Below are 18,544 nucleotides of genomic sequence, written 5' to 3'. Positions count from 1 at the left end.
CCATTTTCCTGCTGAAAGTTTCCCAAAGTACCTGTAATTATATTCTTTTGTAAGAACTGTGAAATGTCTGTTAGAAACAGCACTTTTGTATTCTATTTGCCTTCATGTTTAAACAGATATATAAACTGAAGATAAACAGAAAAGGAGAAATTACCTCTTACTTTTTGTTATGTTGTGATTTTTTATCTTTTATTATATTGTGACTATCTTTGTCCAGAAAAAAAATGAGATTAGTCGTGGGCAGTAATTTATCCAAGGTTTAGGACATGCTGATGGCTTTAAGTTCATCTTACTTGATAAAGTAATGATGCAGAAAAATATTTTTCTAACATATCATAAGCATCATAAAATATGAAAGTACTTTAATTGACACAAATCTATTCAGAGATCCCAGTGTGCCATGTTAAAACTAATTGAATTCACTTAGTCATTCACAAAGCTGGTCAATTAAATGTAGATTTAAGGCCCAATGAACAAATGGTTCTAAGCTCACAATCAAGCTACAATTACAAGTAGACAAACCATGAAATCAAGTGCTTGTTCACATTAGTATAGGAAATTAAATGGTGCTCCAAAATGCTCAAGCCTGCATGCTACATTACGTGTTTGGAAGTGTAAGGAAGCCATAAAATGGTAAGTAAAATTCACCAGTGGGCAGTGTTAATTTCAGATGGGTTGCAGATGGTCAACTTCTTTGCAAATCAGACCCATAATGTCTGATTGTACAACACACAAAGATTAAAGCATTTTCATTCAGGTTAGGAAGCATATATATATTCTTGTATATTTCTGGTATGATAGGCTTCCTTATTCAGAACTTTTAATGAGACATTAACTTTCCTTGATACACATGATATCCTTCAGGTTTTTGAAACCATTAGTTATTTTAAAATTCAACTGTCTATGTTTGAAACTGTTTAATTATTAGAAATAATGTAATTAAAACCTTTTCGCACTCTGTAGTACCAGTATTTATGTGATGAAGCAGCAGAAGTCAAAAACATCACTACCACAGCTAGGGTGGACAATGGACACTGGTATAGTGTGCAAATTAGGTAAGTTTACTGTTGTCTGTTTTTATCATTGTTTCAAAGATCATAGAGATCGATCATAGAAATTACTGTTAGTAAATTCCACAGATATTATATCTCATTAACTATGATACCTGAACATTTATAGTGAAATCATGTTATGGCAGTCTGGGCCACAACACATCCTTGGAAAGCATGTTTATAACTACAGTTGGACAGTGCTCATTGCATCCCTGATGCGCTTAGTGGAAATAAATTGATTCTCATTGGAATCATTTACTGTAGAAAACACAAACATTCAGCCAGGGAAGATGTTGTGCAGTAGCTCCAAGCTACTCAGTCCTGGAAATAGTTGAATTTCCAACAATGAGAGTGTGACTTATAGAAAAATCTTGGAAAATAAATAGATTGGCAGAAGCAGCACCATGACTTTCATTGCTGTCACTGACTTGCAATTCATAATAGGGTATATTATTCATGTAAAAGTAACAACACTTGCAACTGAAGGAGAATAAAATGAAAATAAAATGAGGAAAATGAGGTAGGTAGGAAGATTTCCATAATCTTTGTACATAGATATATCTAATACCTGTGCTCATAGAATCCGCGGCCTTTGAAGTGGAAGCTTTGTGTTCACTTTATAGGAAAGTAAGGCACCTAGTGCGCTCTCTGAGTGCCAAGTTCCTATTAGGTGGCTTAAAATAGGTCCAGTCATCTTGTCCAGCAAGAAGAAAGCAAGCTAGCTGTCTGCTTGTCTCAGGAGTAAGTTAGTCTTTTAAAAGTTTGTGGAGGAGTATAAAAGGAACAAAAACCTTTTATTGGAATAGACCTTTTATAGCTATATCTGTCCAAGAATTGTTAAATGAAGAACTTTTGCAGGACAACACTGTCCCCCTTTCCTTCCATGGGAAATAGAGTGGAGTGTATACCCATTACACTGTACCTTTCTGCCTTAGATGTGGCAGTCAGTACTCAGTGTGGAGAACCAGTTTGATACTGCATTTCAGTTACCGTCACTATCATAATTTTTCCAGCAAGTTAAACCACACTCCTGGTCTGGACCACTAAGTAACATACAGAAATTAATGCAAGGAGAAAAAGTAAGTAATCCACTGCAGCTGTGCTCATCACCCAAAAAGGAACACTGTAAACTAAGCCATGCTGATGGAAGCTAAAAAGCAAGTGTAAGCTTCTCTGTGACCAGAAGAAATAGAGCACAGTGTCTCTATGACACTGATAAAAGTGAGATTTTCTAAAAACTAATAATACACAGAATTCTATCCTGGTTATGACTCCCTCTCCATATCAAAATAGAGAAAGAAAATGGGAAGACAGTTTTTAGACAAGAGATATAAAGATGATAAAATCATTAAGCAGGTTCTATATGAATAGAGACTAAACACTCAGGTACTCTGCAAGCCCATTAAAGACAGCTAAGAGAGGATCACAATGACAAATCCCAAGTGACACAGAAAGGGGAAGAGTGGAGACATAAAATTTCTAGTTACTTAGATAATTTAAATCCATTACAATTCAATTGTTATTCCTTTGTTGTTCATTTTAAGTAAGATTTAAAATCCTGAAGATAGCCAAAGTATGAATACCTGAACCATCAGTAATGTGGAAGTCTTTACAAAAACAGCCTTTTTCCTGACACTGAAGTGTTCAAACTGCCATGTCATTGCCATCCCTCATCACTAATTACCATGATGCTAATACACTTATTCTCTGCATGTTCCCCTAACTCCAGCAAGCCAAAATTAACATGAGTCTCTAAATCAGCCCATGACAATAGCCCATGACAAAAGAAAACCAACCTGTTCTCTATATTTTGCTTTTCCTTTTGAGTCTAAAAAGAAAGAAACTTTATTTCATTTGCAGGAAATTTTTCAGGACAGCTCAGGAAATGGGCCACACTTGTTTTTCCTGCTGAAAAAGAAGGCATGCATACCATTTATGGGATTCAGGCTAGTTACAGAGCAATGAATAATTAAACATTGTAATCACTTTTGAAGACTGGAAATAGTTCTGAGCATTGTTTTAAGATGGCATTCTGCAGATGACACCAAGTCGTGTGAGAGTGTTGATTCACTGTAGGGTAAGAAAGCTCTGCAGAGGGATCTGTGCAGAAAAAATCAATGGATCAAGGCCAATTATGTGAGTCTTATGAGAAGTGGCTGAGGGATCTGGGGCCATTTAGCTGTGAGAAAAAGAGGCTGCAGTGAGACCTTATAGCTCCCTACAACTCCCTGAAGTTGGCTATAGTGAGGTGGGGTCAGTCTCCCCTCAACTAACAAGAAATCAGACAAGAGGAAATGGCCTCAAGTTGAACTAGGGGAGATTTAGGTTGGATATTTGGGAAAAAAATCTTCACAGAAAGGATTGTAAAATACTGAAAGAGGGTGCACAGGGAAGTGGCTGAATCACCATCGCTGGAGATATTTAAAAATCCTGTAGACATGGCAGTTAAGGTTATAGTTAAGCTTGGCAGTGCTGGTTTAACAGTTGATGGTCTTAAAGAACTTTTCCAACCTAAATAATTCTGTGATTCTATGATTCTAAAATTAAAAATCTTAATGATGTAGATGTATATGTCAGAAAGATTTGGAGTTGCTTCTCACTGTCATCTCATATATTTTCACATATGCTTTAGTTAATTATGAAGTATATATCATATATATATATGTATATATATATGCTTTTTTCTCTTTATTGACAATTAAATATATATTGTTGACAGTTAAGTTGGATAGAGTCAGTCTTGAAATATGTGTTAATTGTTTTATAAATTTACTATTTCATTTAATCAACTGCAGTGTAATACGGCATAATAAAATAACTTTCATGAAAAATTACTGTAACTTTTTCAGCAACTTTCTAGAGGCTTGCAAACATTTAATCTTCTCAGAAATGATTTTCAGTGAGGTAAATAAGTTTTTAACAATGGTATCTGGAAAACCAATGAAGTTAAATTGGAATGCAGGAGATACTGCATATTGTAACACAGTGTATAGGCACACAGGTTTTTCTTTGTTGTGCATATATTAAACATTATAATGAGACATTGTGGACAATAACAATAAAAAAAATAAAGAAAATTGTATTTTTTTTTTTTTTATTTAATGTAATCCTAATTGTTTGGAGCTCTTTTGAGGTACTCCTGTGATAGAAAGGATTTTGTCTTTTCACTTCAGGAAAAGCAATGCATTTCAGCTACTGAAGATAAGCCATCTTCAAAGAGCATGCTGTGTCTACAATATCATATTAAATGGAAATAGACTTAAAAGTAGTGAGTGCTGTTTAATACAAGTTTAAGTACAGTGAAAATTAGATAGCGATAGTAGCTTCCTTTTCTGCTTACAGGAGATTTTACTGCTTCCTTTATAGCACAGAAATAATTCCTTGTGTGAATAAAAGGAATGTCACACCATCTAATATTCACAAACAAATGTGCATGTGATTGTCGGACAATGTCCTTTATCCAGTTCTCATGGTTCACCATGATACTCGTGCCGAAGGAAAAGTAGCAGCATTGCTGAAGTACAGTTTTCATTATGATTGGATATTGTGACTACAAACACTGGAATAACTTAATAAATTTTGGTACAACATAAGAACTGTATTTGCTTCAAAATATGGCATATCTTGGATGACTTGGGTTAGGATATAACTTTTTGCATCAGATTAGTCTAATTTGTATTATTGGCTGCTAAAACCATCTTGTTGCCAAGGTTTGCCTCATAGCAGCACCTGAGAGTTCCATTTCATGAACTCATGAGAGGTCATTTCATAAACTACTGCAGTTGTGTACTTAGTCTGTTAATGAAATTTCATTGCAGCTGTTTCACTCACATTTCTGACTATTGTTTTGGTTTTCTTAAGAATGTTACCAGGGAAGTGAGTGAGCTACAGCGAAAAATGGATATGGGCAATATCCCATAGGGATTGGGTTACTGCAGGATATTATGAAGGGAAGGAAAGTTAAGACCCAAGCACTGGAAGGTTTACATGTTTGGTTTTGCAGTGAAGATACAGTTTTCTTACTGGCAATGCAGGTGATGTTCTATCACAACCTTCTCATTCCAGCCTTTATAAACTACCTCCATTAACTGCTTTAAGATTTTTCTTCTTCAATCTCTGTCATTCAGAACACGTTCATAAAATAATATGTATTTCAGAAACAAACCAAACTGCAGCAGTGATATTAGAAATTTGCCTTTTCTTGGCCCAATACCCTCCATTTCAGTACTGATAAAAATAGTTTACTCAATTATATGAAAATTATTTTTATTTTAATTTTAGTTTCAGATCATAATTGTCAATTGCTTTAGCAAATTTCTCCACTTACAAGTTGATTATGCAATAGATGTCATGAATGCAACTTCATTCTTTAATATGAGTCTATCCACGGATTTTTTTTTATTATCTGATATCATTAGGATTAAAATCTGGTGTAGGTGCTCCATCAGAAACTGATTGCAAAATCTGGCAATTGTTTTTCAAAGAGTGTTTTATTCCTCTCCTTTAACACCTATTGTTTGTAATTTGTGCTTTGCACTATTTACCTATAGGACTTTTGATGATTGATTGTCTTGCTTTTGAGACGTAAAAGTTTACTGATTCCTCTAGTCAGAGAAATATATTTCTAATCATGCCGTAATGCAACATATGCTCACTCAGGAGCTTTTAGATTGCTTGGTTTTGACAGCTTTTTATGACGGTCTGAGATAATCCATATGCTGCAAAGTATGCTGTATTTATTATCCTTCACAACATGCTACAAACCTCATATTTTCCCTAGGGCTTTTAGGCAGGTAAGATAAGAATATGATAGATAAAGTGGGTAGCAAATCCTACCTAGATGATTCTCTGTTTTGTTTGTCTTTGGTTCTTTTTATTTCACTTTTATTGTAAATCTGTATTTTTTTATCACAAAGGTGCAGGACTTTGACCTTTATTTTTAGCATAACAGCATATGGGTGAAGAAATTCATCTGTTGTTTCATGTACCATGTAAATGTCACATACTCTACTTAATGAAAACATGCTTAATGGTCCATATCCTCAAAAACCAGTGTAAGTCAAAAGATATTATAACCAATTGTTGCTGTTTAGTTAGAGAACTGTATTCAATATTTATAAAATGCAGTAAGAAATATATTCTTGATATAAAATACCTTCAATATCTTTTAATTTTCTTTGCCTCTCCCAAGAAAGCTGTCAATGGACTTGCATCAGCTGCAAGAAGTTAAGTACTTTGACCCAGCAGCGTCCTGTTTTATATTTGTTACCAACACAAAATATTTAGGAAGTTGCTCTAATTTGGCCACTGATAGGGTCCTCACAAACATGTGGCTTTCTTAGCCACAGCTGTGCTGGTCTTTTATTTCAGTCCTTCCTAAAATGCGTAGTGTAAATCTAGGGGTGAATGAAATACAAGTGCTGACTTATCTAATAATTTCTAATTTTTATATGGTCTGAAACTTCTCCCAGATCAGTGGAACTTACTTGGAAAAAGTACAGGTTATTATACTTAGTCCAATTTATTTATGATGTACTGGTAATAAAATTACATTTGTATTTTCTTAATTTCACTGTATGTTAAGTCCTAAGTAGGTTATGTCTGCTGCTTGATGTCCAATATACATTGCAGAGATGCTTAGTCACTGAAAACAAACTGGTTTGAGAATATAGTTTAGAAATACAGGCATTTTCATTTAATATGGAATGAAAATAATTGAATAATTGGAAATATTGATACTGATGTCAAGACCTGGATTTGTAAAGTGGAAAATAGGAATGAGTTGATCATGATGAAGTATGAAGAAAATTAGAAGGATTCTTTTTAAAATTTGGTTTGGGATTTTGGGCAAAGATATTTAGCATCAAATACATATGGTAACTATCACACAGATGAGCAGGAAAAATGAACAATATCCCCAAAAAGGGTATTATGAAATACTTCTGGAAGAAAAAGATAGATTGGAAAAATGAAAAAGCATAGATTGACTATTGTCACAAGTAGCTCAAAAAGTGGACAATTAATTTCTGGGGGCTGAAGATTTCTGTTACACGGTGACACTATTACTGCCTGCTAGCAGAGCATGACAGTACCACAGAAATGGTAATGCTGGGTTGAACAACAGAATCAAAGGAGATTCTGATTTATGAACTGTGAAATTGAAGCCAAATAAGAATCAAAAAACCCTAAATGGAAAAGTTTTGAAATCTTGCTAGTCAGAATACATGTGTTTTCCGGTTCATTCTGCTAATGTGCACAGTACTTTTAGAGAGAGTTCATTTGATTTTAATCCTTTTACAGATAAGTAGAGGAGGAACCAAGCCAATACTTTATAATTTAAATGTACTTTAATGTATCTTTCTACTTGGGAGCTGGGGTTGTTTAGCTGGAAGAAAAGGAGGTTCAGGGGAGACCATGTTTCTCTCTATAACTATCTGAAAGGAGTTTGTAGCCAGCTGGTGCTCAGTCCCTTCTCCCAAGTAATGAGAGGAAATGGCCTCAAGTTGCACCAGGGGAGGTTTAGGTTGGATATTAGGAAAAATTTCTTCACAGTATTGGAAAAAGATGCCCAAAGAAGTGATTGTCAACATCAATGGAGGCTTTTTTTTTAAAAATTTAGAGGTGGCACTTAGGGAGACAGTTCAGTGATGAACTTTGCAATATTAGGTTAATGGCTTGACTATGTGATCTTAAAGGTTTTTTCCAGCCTTAATTATTGTATTATTCTATGATAATTCTCCCTTTTTAATGACTTAGAGTACTATGGAAATAATGATTCTGTAGATGCTAGAGAGCAATAACAGCATCTCAATAAAAAACACAGATAAGAAAACTGATTCATACATAGGTTGAATAGGAGAATGCACTTATTGTATCTGCTGCTGAACAATTATTAAGGAAAGAGACAGACCATCTATGAATTTATACTTACCCGGTTTCCTTTGTGAATAAGCATATATTCATGTAGCTGACAATCATTTTTGTGCACAAATACCAGAAATAAGTTTCAAGTACAGTGTATCACTGCAGTCATGTTCTATTAATCTTAGATATTTTTAAAATACCAGTTAGGCTGAATTATTATTTTTGAAAAACTTCTTAAACTTTAATAGTAGAACTATTGTACCACAACTAATGGTTTTACTGTTCTTTGAAGTATCTTTGTAATTCTAGATTCAGAAATTATTTGGGTTTTTTCCCTTAAGAGGAATTGCCTTTCTTTGACTATATTTATTGCAAAAAACAAAGAAACAACTTGCCTCTTTTACTGATTGCTGCATGTCACTAAATGCCATATTTGTTAGAGATATTGTCTAAACAATTTATGTATTTGCTGGAGGCTTTTCCTCAGGACATGTCTTTAGCTGGTTCTCTGTTTAAGAGTACTTAAATCCTGTTCTATCCTATGTGATCTATACAACAGTTCTTAACTCTTGTTCACATTGTTAATTACACAGAACATTCAAATTTTTTTTTTTACCAGAATAACTCAAATTGCTATTTTTTAAAACAAAGTAGTAACATTATCAATTATCTTTTTAAATACATTTTAAATATTTTTTTTTCATTATGGAAAGTAATAGAATGTAATAGTATTGTAATTCTGAATGGATTTTGGTTTTAGGAAAGCAGACCTAATATATATAATACACACAATCTAGTATTTCCTTTTATACACTTAAATGCACTGTGGTCTTTGATTTTGTAATCAAAATGATTTTAAGAACTCAGGTTTTCACGTGTGGTATCAATATATTTTATACAATATGTGCATATCAATAAGGAGTAAATATATTAGCTATCAAAAAGGAAGCTTAGTGGAAAAAATAGAGGGTAGGTTTTAAAAAATATTTTATAGAACTTATTTTTCTCTCTGTGGATGAATGTATGACATGATTTGGACACAGCAGCATAAGGTAACATAAGCTACCATTTTTATCTATGTTAAAATTTCTGAAATTTCTTTGACTTAGATTTTCAGGCCAGAAGAGAACATTTATTTGACCACCAAGGGACCACTTGTTTGACCTTTTCTATATCTTAAATGATCAATATTTTGTTTGAAATCTATGAAAAATATAGACTTCAGTAAAATCAAACCCTTCTATTAAATATTTTCCTAAGATACACTTTACTGTGTTCACCCCTTCCTAAACCCACAACATTGGTGGGCATTTTATATATAGAGATCATGCTGTCTGACAAACACCCGCCAGTACTTCAGTAAAAAACTGAAAATAGAAGGTGGGTAAAGATTTCCTTCTGACCCTGCTAACACTATGTCTCAGGTATTGAGGTGATGCTAAGGACTGAGCCAGAGTGCAGACATGTCAGAGGTGTAGTTCACTCTCACCTTAAAGACCTTTCTGTCTGATAGATATTCTTTCACCACTCTGTTATTTGAGACATGTCCAGAAAATGGAGAAATGAAAATAATTAGCCAGTTCTGTAGTGGGAGAATGCTGTTAGGCATACACATTGCATCCAGAAACCTGAGGGCATAATTTTTTATTAAAGTCATCATGTTGTAGCAGATACGAGGTAGCATGAGTATTTGAAAGATGATGCAAGTGATCCTTTTCTCTACTGAATAAAGCAGGATATGCAGAGAACAGGACAAGCGGAATAGCAGTCTTGTTTACTCAGACAGTGCTGTGTGAATTCTGTACACTGTAACTCCTAGTTAGCAAGAAGGAAACTGGCTTTCTACTTTATCCCACATGAATCCCTTCCAGTCAGAGTTATCTGGAGGCAGGGAGGCTGCACCTCTTCTGAAAGCAAATAAGCTTTTTCTCCCTGAAGGGCAGGATGGAACTTGCAGAGAGTCTGCGGCAACAGCACAGACAGAAAATAGTGAAAAAAAAGAAGACAGTGTCTGCCTGCTATAGGTGGCAGGCACTAAGGTGAGCCTTGTAATGCCATGGAAGGAAGGAGATTTAGTTTAGGATCAACTGTATCTAGCAGAAAATTTATTTCAAGATAGAGAATAAATTTGCTTTCAAGGCATTTATTTAATCGCGCTTATTGCCACATTTTCATTATTAAAAAAAATTAACATTTAAGAATCTAGTTAGCCTGTGTGCTAAATAAAGTCTATCCTTAAAGATGGGGCTTGTGTCTTTTTGGATAAATTACTCTAACAAAAGGGAAACAATTCAGAATATCTTCAAAGGGACATTTTTGGCCTCAAAAAGCTTCATTGTTTTTTCCACATTTAAACCACTTTATTCTTTCTTTTTTTGGCTACTGACCCATGTTGCCAGGGCTTATGTAGGGTCTTTTGCCTAAGCTACCATTCAAATCACACCTGTAGCTATTTAAGATGTCAGTGAGATTATCCAGGCCCCATGATATCTACTGTATATATTCACAGCCCTCTACTAACCTCAGAATTCCTTTAAAACTTCATGCTTGAAGTTTTTCTTCTTAAAATGATCAATTTAACTTTCTTTCGGAAACACAATTTCTGTTGTTTAATAATCATGGGGTTGTGCTGCTGATGCCACAACTCATTTTGAACTGTGTAGGAAAGATCTCGGTTCTGCATTGTCAGACATGGCAGCATACCTTTTGCTATTCCAAAGTCACTACAGCAATTACTTTCCTCATTCAGCAAGAACTAAGATTTTAAAGAGAAAGGAATAGTTGAAATGGATAAAACCTAGAAATTATGTCAGACAATCTTGACATTAATATTTTTTGTATCTTGAATTTATTTTCCAGAAATTGAAAATAGTGAAAGCAGATTTTCTGCTTACATAGATGTCTGACTACAGAATAGAAAACCCACCCTGCACTGATCAAGTCTTCTACTAAAACAAAGGTTTCAAACTCAGTGCACTTTTTTTCAGCTAAGTAATGTTCTTTTGATTTGTATCAATGAAATGTTAAAAAAAAAAAAAATTCTAATTTAAATCAAAACCCATTATGAAATCAAAGCTTAAGGTGTTTTACAATTTTTTTAATTTTTCAGAGTGGTTATTTTTCAAAAACTTCTGATGAGTCAACAGAGAATAAGCAACTGCCTTTTCCTACTAATGACATTGAACGCAATAGATTTAATTATACTAAATTGACCCTAATAACTGTTAAGAGTGATTTAATCCACCAATTAGTTTGATACAAACTGTTGTTTTACAGCCTCTTTAAGATAAAAGCTTACTTAGTCATGCTACATCTTGGGCACAAATCACATTCTACATATTCTCAGAATTCTACCTTAAAGCAGACACTCGGACATTAAAATTTAATATCATGCAAGTGACAAATCTGTGGTATATTATGATGTGCTCTTCCTCAGGTTAACTAAAAAAAAAAGCTAAAAATGCTTCTGTCATAGCTAATTTATTTTGCTTTGCATCTCAAAAGAGATCATTAATGTCAATTATAAGAATTAAAAGTTTCGACTGTCTTCTGAAGCAGCTTATCACAGGGACAGAAACATAAAAACAGTAAAATCGGACTAATAACAGGCCAATAACAATACATCAGGCTTTGTTCTGTATTATTTTCTATGGAACATCAAAGAGTACTTATGGATATGAGAACTGGGTTCAGTGGCTGCTTCGGCCACATGTCACAAGCACAGAATTTATATTAAGGAGAACACAGCTAAGGTATAGAGATGAGAAACAACCTTGGCCTGCAGAATTGTATTCCCGCAATGTTAGTATTTTTTTAATTAAAAACAGTCTTTAAGATTCACTTAAAATTAGAGTGTTGCAAGTCTAAATCCAGCTCTAAATTTTCTGCTGTATGAATACTTGAATACAGTACTCTCGTTTGAGCCAAAGTTTTCCTTAAGTGACACTTAGATCTACATCAACTTTAAATAAGTGCATATTTTCTAAGTTTAATTTCTGTGAGTAGGATCTTTGATTGGTATGAAGTGAGCAGCAAGAAACTAGAAGCAAAAAACTGCAAAGACAGAAAGGGCCAGAGGCATAGATTTATTTTTTTTTTCCTTCTTTAGCTATATTTATAGTAGTAAATTAAACTAAAATCTGAAGGCTAGTCTCTGGACTGAAGCCAACTTGCATGTCTGAGGTCATGTCTATAAAAGCTTTCATGGTAAAATAGTTTGGTGAGTTTGAAATGATTCCTGAATTGCACTAACCAGTGAACTTTATAAGTTTCAGAATTGAAGATAATATCTAACTTCTATAGTAACTGTAACAGAAACAGTGATGACTTTGTAAAGATATGGATTATTCCACATCAGGATTTGAATTCAAGTCGTGGACCTTAGTGTAGTAGTGTAAGAGTAACCTCTGTGAAAAGAAAAGGGGGTATTTATTTATTTATTTATTTATTAGAATATGAAACAAATTTCATATCCTCCCTTCCTTGTATTATTAGAGAAGTTTGCATCATTAGCTTCGTTGTTCTTATTTGTTCACCTAAATCACAGTTCAGTTGAAGACCAGACTGTCACTGTTGGACATGAAATTAATCACATGGACGCAGTTCGAGGTGTGGTGAAAGAAAGAGCAAACTTTATTTTTTTTTTCAGTATTTATAGATTTCTGACCATGACCAGGGATTGGATAGTCAGGTTAACACCTTCCCAACTGCACTGGCTGTGAGCGATGTCCATCAAAAGGCACATCTTTAATGGAATGTATAAACACCTATGTTTGTAGTTACTTTCCTGGGAAAGTGGCTACAACTTGTAGAAAAATAATATCAAGGGCCTGATTCTCAGGGCAACACCAGACCAAGAAATCAGCTTCAGGCCCAGGAAATACGCTGTCAGAGAAATGAGAAAAAATATATAGTTGACTTATTTGTTTAACTGTAACATGGAAGTGTGTGTGTTAACCTGCTGAACAGTACTCAGGGCAAAGTCAGCACCAACAGATGAGAGCAGTCTAAAATTATGCGTTTTACTGCAGAGTAAAAATGTAATGACTGTGAGTGAATTAGTATCTATTCTATCTAAATAAATCAACTGCAGGTAATAAGATATTCTGCCCTATTCTGTAAATGCTATTAGTATGGAATTGCTGGGGTTTTCTTTGCTGAAGGAAGGGGTCTTAGGACTGTAGAATTATAACATATTTTGGGCCAGAAGAGACTTCAAGAGGTCTTTAGCCCAACCTCCTGCTCAAAGCAGGGGCAGCCAAGGTCAGAACAGGTTGCTCAGTGCTTTATTCAGTCAGATTTTGTAAACCTCCAACACTGAAACCTGCAAAACTTTCTGAGTAGAGAGGTCCAGATGTACCATTCCTAAAGTTGTCTCAGACATCCTTGAAAAGCCATGAAGGTTTCAAAACCAGTGCTAGGTCAAAATTGATCCAACCTTTTAAATGTGCATTAAGAAAAAGTTTCTCTTGATTGTAGTGATAGTAAGTTTATTGTTTTGTTGTAATTTTACAAAAATAAACATTCTACTGCAAGGAACAGTTTGAGTATGAAACCAGAAAATGTAAACCTCCAAAAACTGAGTGAAAAATAAGCTGTCTTTTTTTAAGCTAATAAATCTATAAATAATAACTAAATATGATGACAGTGAAATATGTTCTCAACTTTAATTAAACAATTGTCTTCAATACAACTGGGGAAAATGGGGATTATTTGTTTTATAATATATGATAATAAAACCTTTATTTCTCATGGTTCACAACTCATATTTGATATGGAGGTTTTAAATATCTTGTTGCTTTTGTTTAATAGATATATTAAACTGAATGATAGTATTACAGTCTAAACAGTTCAATGGTATTAGTCAATTATTTATTGTTGTTAAGCATGGCTACATTCAAAGGCAATTTCTAGAAACACGTGAAAGTTTCATTCTTGTTTCTAGACAAGATTGATTGAACCCTAGAACAAAAGATTTCCCTTTTCTATAAGAATAGAACAGGCTAAAGAATTTTTATTCCCAGCCAGACTTCACAGCATGACTGACACAATACTTTTTCTGAACATCCCCCTTTCCCTCCTCCTCTTCTACCATTTGTTTTGTTGCTTTTTTACCATTTTATGATAATGCTAAAAATTAATCACCGCTGAAAAATGTCAGAAGGTAAAGACATTATGTAAAAGGACTTGGATTTCATACAGACATTGCCATGTTATATCAATAGTTATCAAATTATTGTCTGACCTTTCCGTCCTTCTAACCTGCAAGGCATTGAGCAATGGGTTTAGTACTGTTTAGACAGAATTCATCTTCAGGTTATAATTAATTGGCCAGTGTTTAATCACTACATTTGTGTGATTACAAATGAGGAAACTGTGAACTATTACTGCTGGCTTGGACTGAGGCACAATTACTGGTAGCTTACCCAGCAAAAGTGCTTGAGAGTTGCTGTATGCATTTCCACATTTATAATTATGCAAAAAGCCCTGTCATCTTACTTGACCTTTAAAACACCCAATGTGCTGATTGTAGAAAAACTACTTTAAAAGCCTGATGGAAATTTCATAGAGTGCATATATGACCCAGTGATTGTATCATCAGCAAATGCTAAACAATAATGGTTTAAAGTCATTATTCTAATTTGGCCAGACCCTGCTAGATTCAATCAAACACAATCAGAGGTGCATGGCTGACATTCTAACAAGCTTAGGGCAAAGGCAGCTCATGCTTTGAATTGCATTAACTTGTTTTCTGATACCAAATACTGGGAATTAATTTCAAAATATTCTTTTAATATATGCACACAAAAATACTTTTACATATCAATCACCTAAGCTATTAAGGACAAGCTAAAAAATATGTCTAAAGCAAATGTGAAAAGAACTACATCAATATGGTGTTTGTGTGACAGAAGTACATACATGGTCATGTAACTAGTTACAGCATTAACATCTCAAAACATGTAGAAGAAATAGTAATTAAGAGAAGAATAGATGAGAAGTTGTTTGAGCAGCTGTACTTCACTTAGCACATCTGTCAAATAGTTGAAAAGAAAAGCCTGAAAGTTCCTCCCTGACCATCTTCTATCTTAAGAATTATGCTGCATTAAAACAAGTCTGATTTAAAATATTTCTGAAATATTGCTATCTTATTATTATGCTTTTATTCATGATTACAATATCATTTTATCAGGAAGAGAAAAAATTTTAGATATTTACAAAATAATATTTTTTTTTTCCTTTTAAGCCTCATTGCCACTCTTTTCTGTAGAACAATATATCCAAGATGGCATACTGGGTTCAAACAGTAGTGAAAATTTCTTGATCATTGCAGGCAGAGCTACAGAGAATGATTGGCCAGTTACACACATTATCAGCAAACTTCCTTTGTAAGTCAATAATGACTTGTGTGTCTGCTTAGATATACAGCCATTATATAATATCAAAAACACATGGTGGGAAAAAGCATTTACTTCCTTGACTCTAGATCTATTTAGGTCCTTTTTTGCATTCATGATAGCTATTATTTATCAAGTTGTTTTTTTTTTTTAAATAAATATGGGAGAATAAAAAAAATCCCCTGAATTAAGATGCTCCGTTAAGATGCTAGTTTTCAGTCTACAGAATCAAAACCCCAGTTTATGTCTCTTCTTCATTCTTGATTTTACCACCAGTCAAAATTTTTTATTCTCCACCTGAGGTTATTTTCCATAGGATGGACAGGCAATTTTGCATACACAAATATTTATAGGCCTTTCTGTAAATACTTATCACCATGTTTGCATATTGTCCTGAAAATAACTCAAAACAGAATTACATGGAAAATGTAGAGAACTGCTTGCAAATGTTACTAATGTTATCTCTCCATTATTTCTGTTAAAAACACATAGAGGACTTCATGAAACTTTATGTGAGAATCCATATGTTACCATATGACAGAATGTAGTTATGAAAACTTTTAATTCTCTTTTTTGTAAGAGTTATCAGAAGGTTGTTTTGCATTGTCAGAGATAAACTGAATTCATACAATACCTACTTGCACCCTACCCAAATTGCTTTTACAGAGCTGTGGGTTGCTGGTTTGTGATTTTTGGGGGTTTTTTGTTTTAAGATTTTTGGGTTTTGGGGAGGTTTTTTGTATGTCCTATTTTCATATAGATTTTTTGGGACACACAAATTACAAAGATACTTGAATAGCTTTAAATATAGAGCTGATTGAACTCTTATTTGTTTCATGTACAGAGAGAAGGATAGGCTGGAAGAAATTCCCCCATGAGAGACTGGTTTAGTTCTGATATTTCCTTCTTGTGCTTTCTTAGATGAAGATAGAGTGATTGCTGCTAGTTGGTTATTGGAATGCAAATGACCTTTACATCATTCAAAAAAATTGAAAGAAACCAAATTGTTTGCTTGATACCTTCTGTTTGCCATTGACAATTTATGGATGTTGTTAACAGCAACATTTTTAAGAGGGTATGTGAAAGGGGGAGGGAAATGGGAAAGCATATATTAATTTCAGGACCTAATATTACTGACTTCAGCTTTAGGAATGATGCTTTTGAAGATATGTATTACAGATTATTATAGTACCTCTGCACTTTCTAAAATGCAGTTTGTTTTAAATTGCTTATGTGGTTTTTATTTTGTGTGTGTGTCTGTGAGATGAGAAAGAGGGATATTTAAAATATTTCAATTTAATTGATGTATTTTTTTCAAATTACGAAGTTTTCTTGTTATTATTAAAAATTATCTAACTCTTTTTATTCAGTTATTTATGTGCTTTGGCTTTCTTTAGCAATTAAACTGCCCAGATTTACAATATGGCTTCATTTTAATGGAATTTCAAACCTCAAAGACATGCTAACTTACACCTTCTTAAACAGCTTCTTTTATGTTTATAGTATTATCTATAATACAAAACAGCTGTTTACTTGATTTTCTTTCCTTGTTGGTTTAGTAAAAGCCTAATTATTGTGTCAGATAGTAACATAAACAATATATGGTGATAAAATGTGCCTATTTCTGAATTTGTGCAGGCAAAGCACGGTACCATGTGAAGCAGAAATGTCAATCCTGAAGTTACCTTCCAATACAAGTATAACTAGAAATTTCTGGTCCAGCTCTTATTGGCTTGAAACAGGATCCATATTTGTTGGTGGTTTGCCTCATCCTTATGCAGAAAAACAGGTATTTACTACTACTATACGATTATTAATATTATTATTATTATTAATAATAATAATAATATAATTAATATTATTAATATTATTGGTGATGGTGGTGGTGATTTTTATTTATATTGTATTACTTTTAGGACTGGAATGTTGATGAGATTTAAATCATGCAAAAAACAAAAATTACATCTTTTTGAGAATTACATCTAAGGGATGAGTATGGTTCCTTGCAGAGTATTGCTCATGTGTGGTACTTTGGTAAATGAACAAAAAGGGCGTTATAGTCTAAAGTCATTGTCTGAAATGCTGTTCAAATGTCTTAAATTCAGTTTTTGACATAAGGTGCTGGTGACCTCACTAGTCACATAGCTCCAAGTTGGTCTCTTTCACTTATCCAAAGCCAAACTGTGCTGCTACCTGGACTATTTAACTCCCTTGTCACATTCCCAAATGTGCTTCCAGAATATAAAACTGTTCACCATTACATAATAAAGACTATCTGTGAGTGTGAAATAAATTAAACTGTTAACACTGAGTTGCTGTAGTGTGGGTCTCAAAGAACAAGGATCTTTGCATTGATGCCACCCCACAGCCATAGCAAAGTTAGACTGCAGGGGTTTTGTTTCTCCAGTGCACTGTGAAAACTGGGCTTATGTAGTCCAGTTTTCATTTTTTAAGGCATACTTTTGGGTAGGCTTCACCCTGGGCAATTGATTTAGCCTTTTTATTTCTGTTCCATTCTTCAGTAAGTGAAGGTCATCTCCCCACGAGGCAAATAGAATCATTTCAAGCACAGGCATGTTTTTGATACTGCTACTGTAATGCAGCATTTCTAGATTGCTTTCACCTTATAATAAATTTCATAGTAATCGATGATGAGACAGGACTGTTGAAATCCAACTTAAAAGTTCTTGTGTTTTTACGTTGTAAAATATTTCGTAAAATGTGCTTCTAAGTAGCTCATACTGACATTAAAAGCACACATCAAGTAGCATTCATAGTTATACAACTATTCTCTTAATTCAAATGCTCATACACAAACTATACCTTCATCTGGAATATTTTATCCTCAGTTGTATATAGAATTTTATTTACTACAACAATGTATCCATACTAATGAAATACATGAAAATTATATTTTCAATATTTAAATGGCCTGCCTTCTAGAAGGTGAGAGAAATTTTAGTGTATTTTAGAACAGGTAATGAAGCAATTTTTTTGAAGGATATAGTTATAACATGTACATGAGAATTAATTTTGAGATAAAAATAGCTCTTTACTAGCTAAAGGCCAAATAAAATCCAGAAAAATAAATTTACATTAGGGAAGTTCAAATAGCAATGAAACACATTGGTTTAAAGGTACTTTATTGCTAAAAATTTTGCCTGCATGTGTTGGATTGTCATATCAGCATGGGTTTTCCTTCTTTGACAATGTTGTAGTTCCATTCTATTC

At 33.7% G+C, this 18,544-nt stretch overlaps 1 protein-coding gene across 1 annotated transcript in view; it reads left to right on the top strand.

Moving 5' to 3' along the window:
* Window positions 1-18,544, top strand: part of EYS (eyes shut homolog) — a 625,315-nt gene that overhangs the window by 363,283 nt on the left and 243,488 nt on the right. The window contains exons 23-24 of the mRNA XM_058836459.1: window positions 964-1,055; window positions 16,952-17,102. Of these exons, the coding sequence (XP_058692442.1) occupies window positions 964-1,055; window positions 16,952-17,102 (243 nt within the window). The remainder of the gene's footprint in view (window positions 1-963; window positions 1,056-16,951; window positions 17,103-18,544) is intronic.

This window comes from Poecile atricapillus, chromosome 3 (assembly GCF_030490865.1).
Source record: "Poecile atricapillus isolate bPoeAtr1 chromosome 3, bPoeAtr1.hap1, whole genome shotgun sequence".
Classification (NCBI taxonomy): Eukaryota; Metazoa; Chordata; class Aves; order Passeriformes; family Paridae; genus Poecile; species Poecile atricapillus.
The sequence above is the reverse complement of the archived record's forward strand: the minus strand, read 5'-3'. Positions and strand labels throughout refer to the sequence as shown.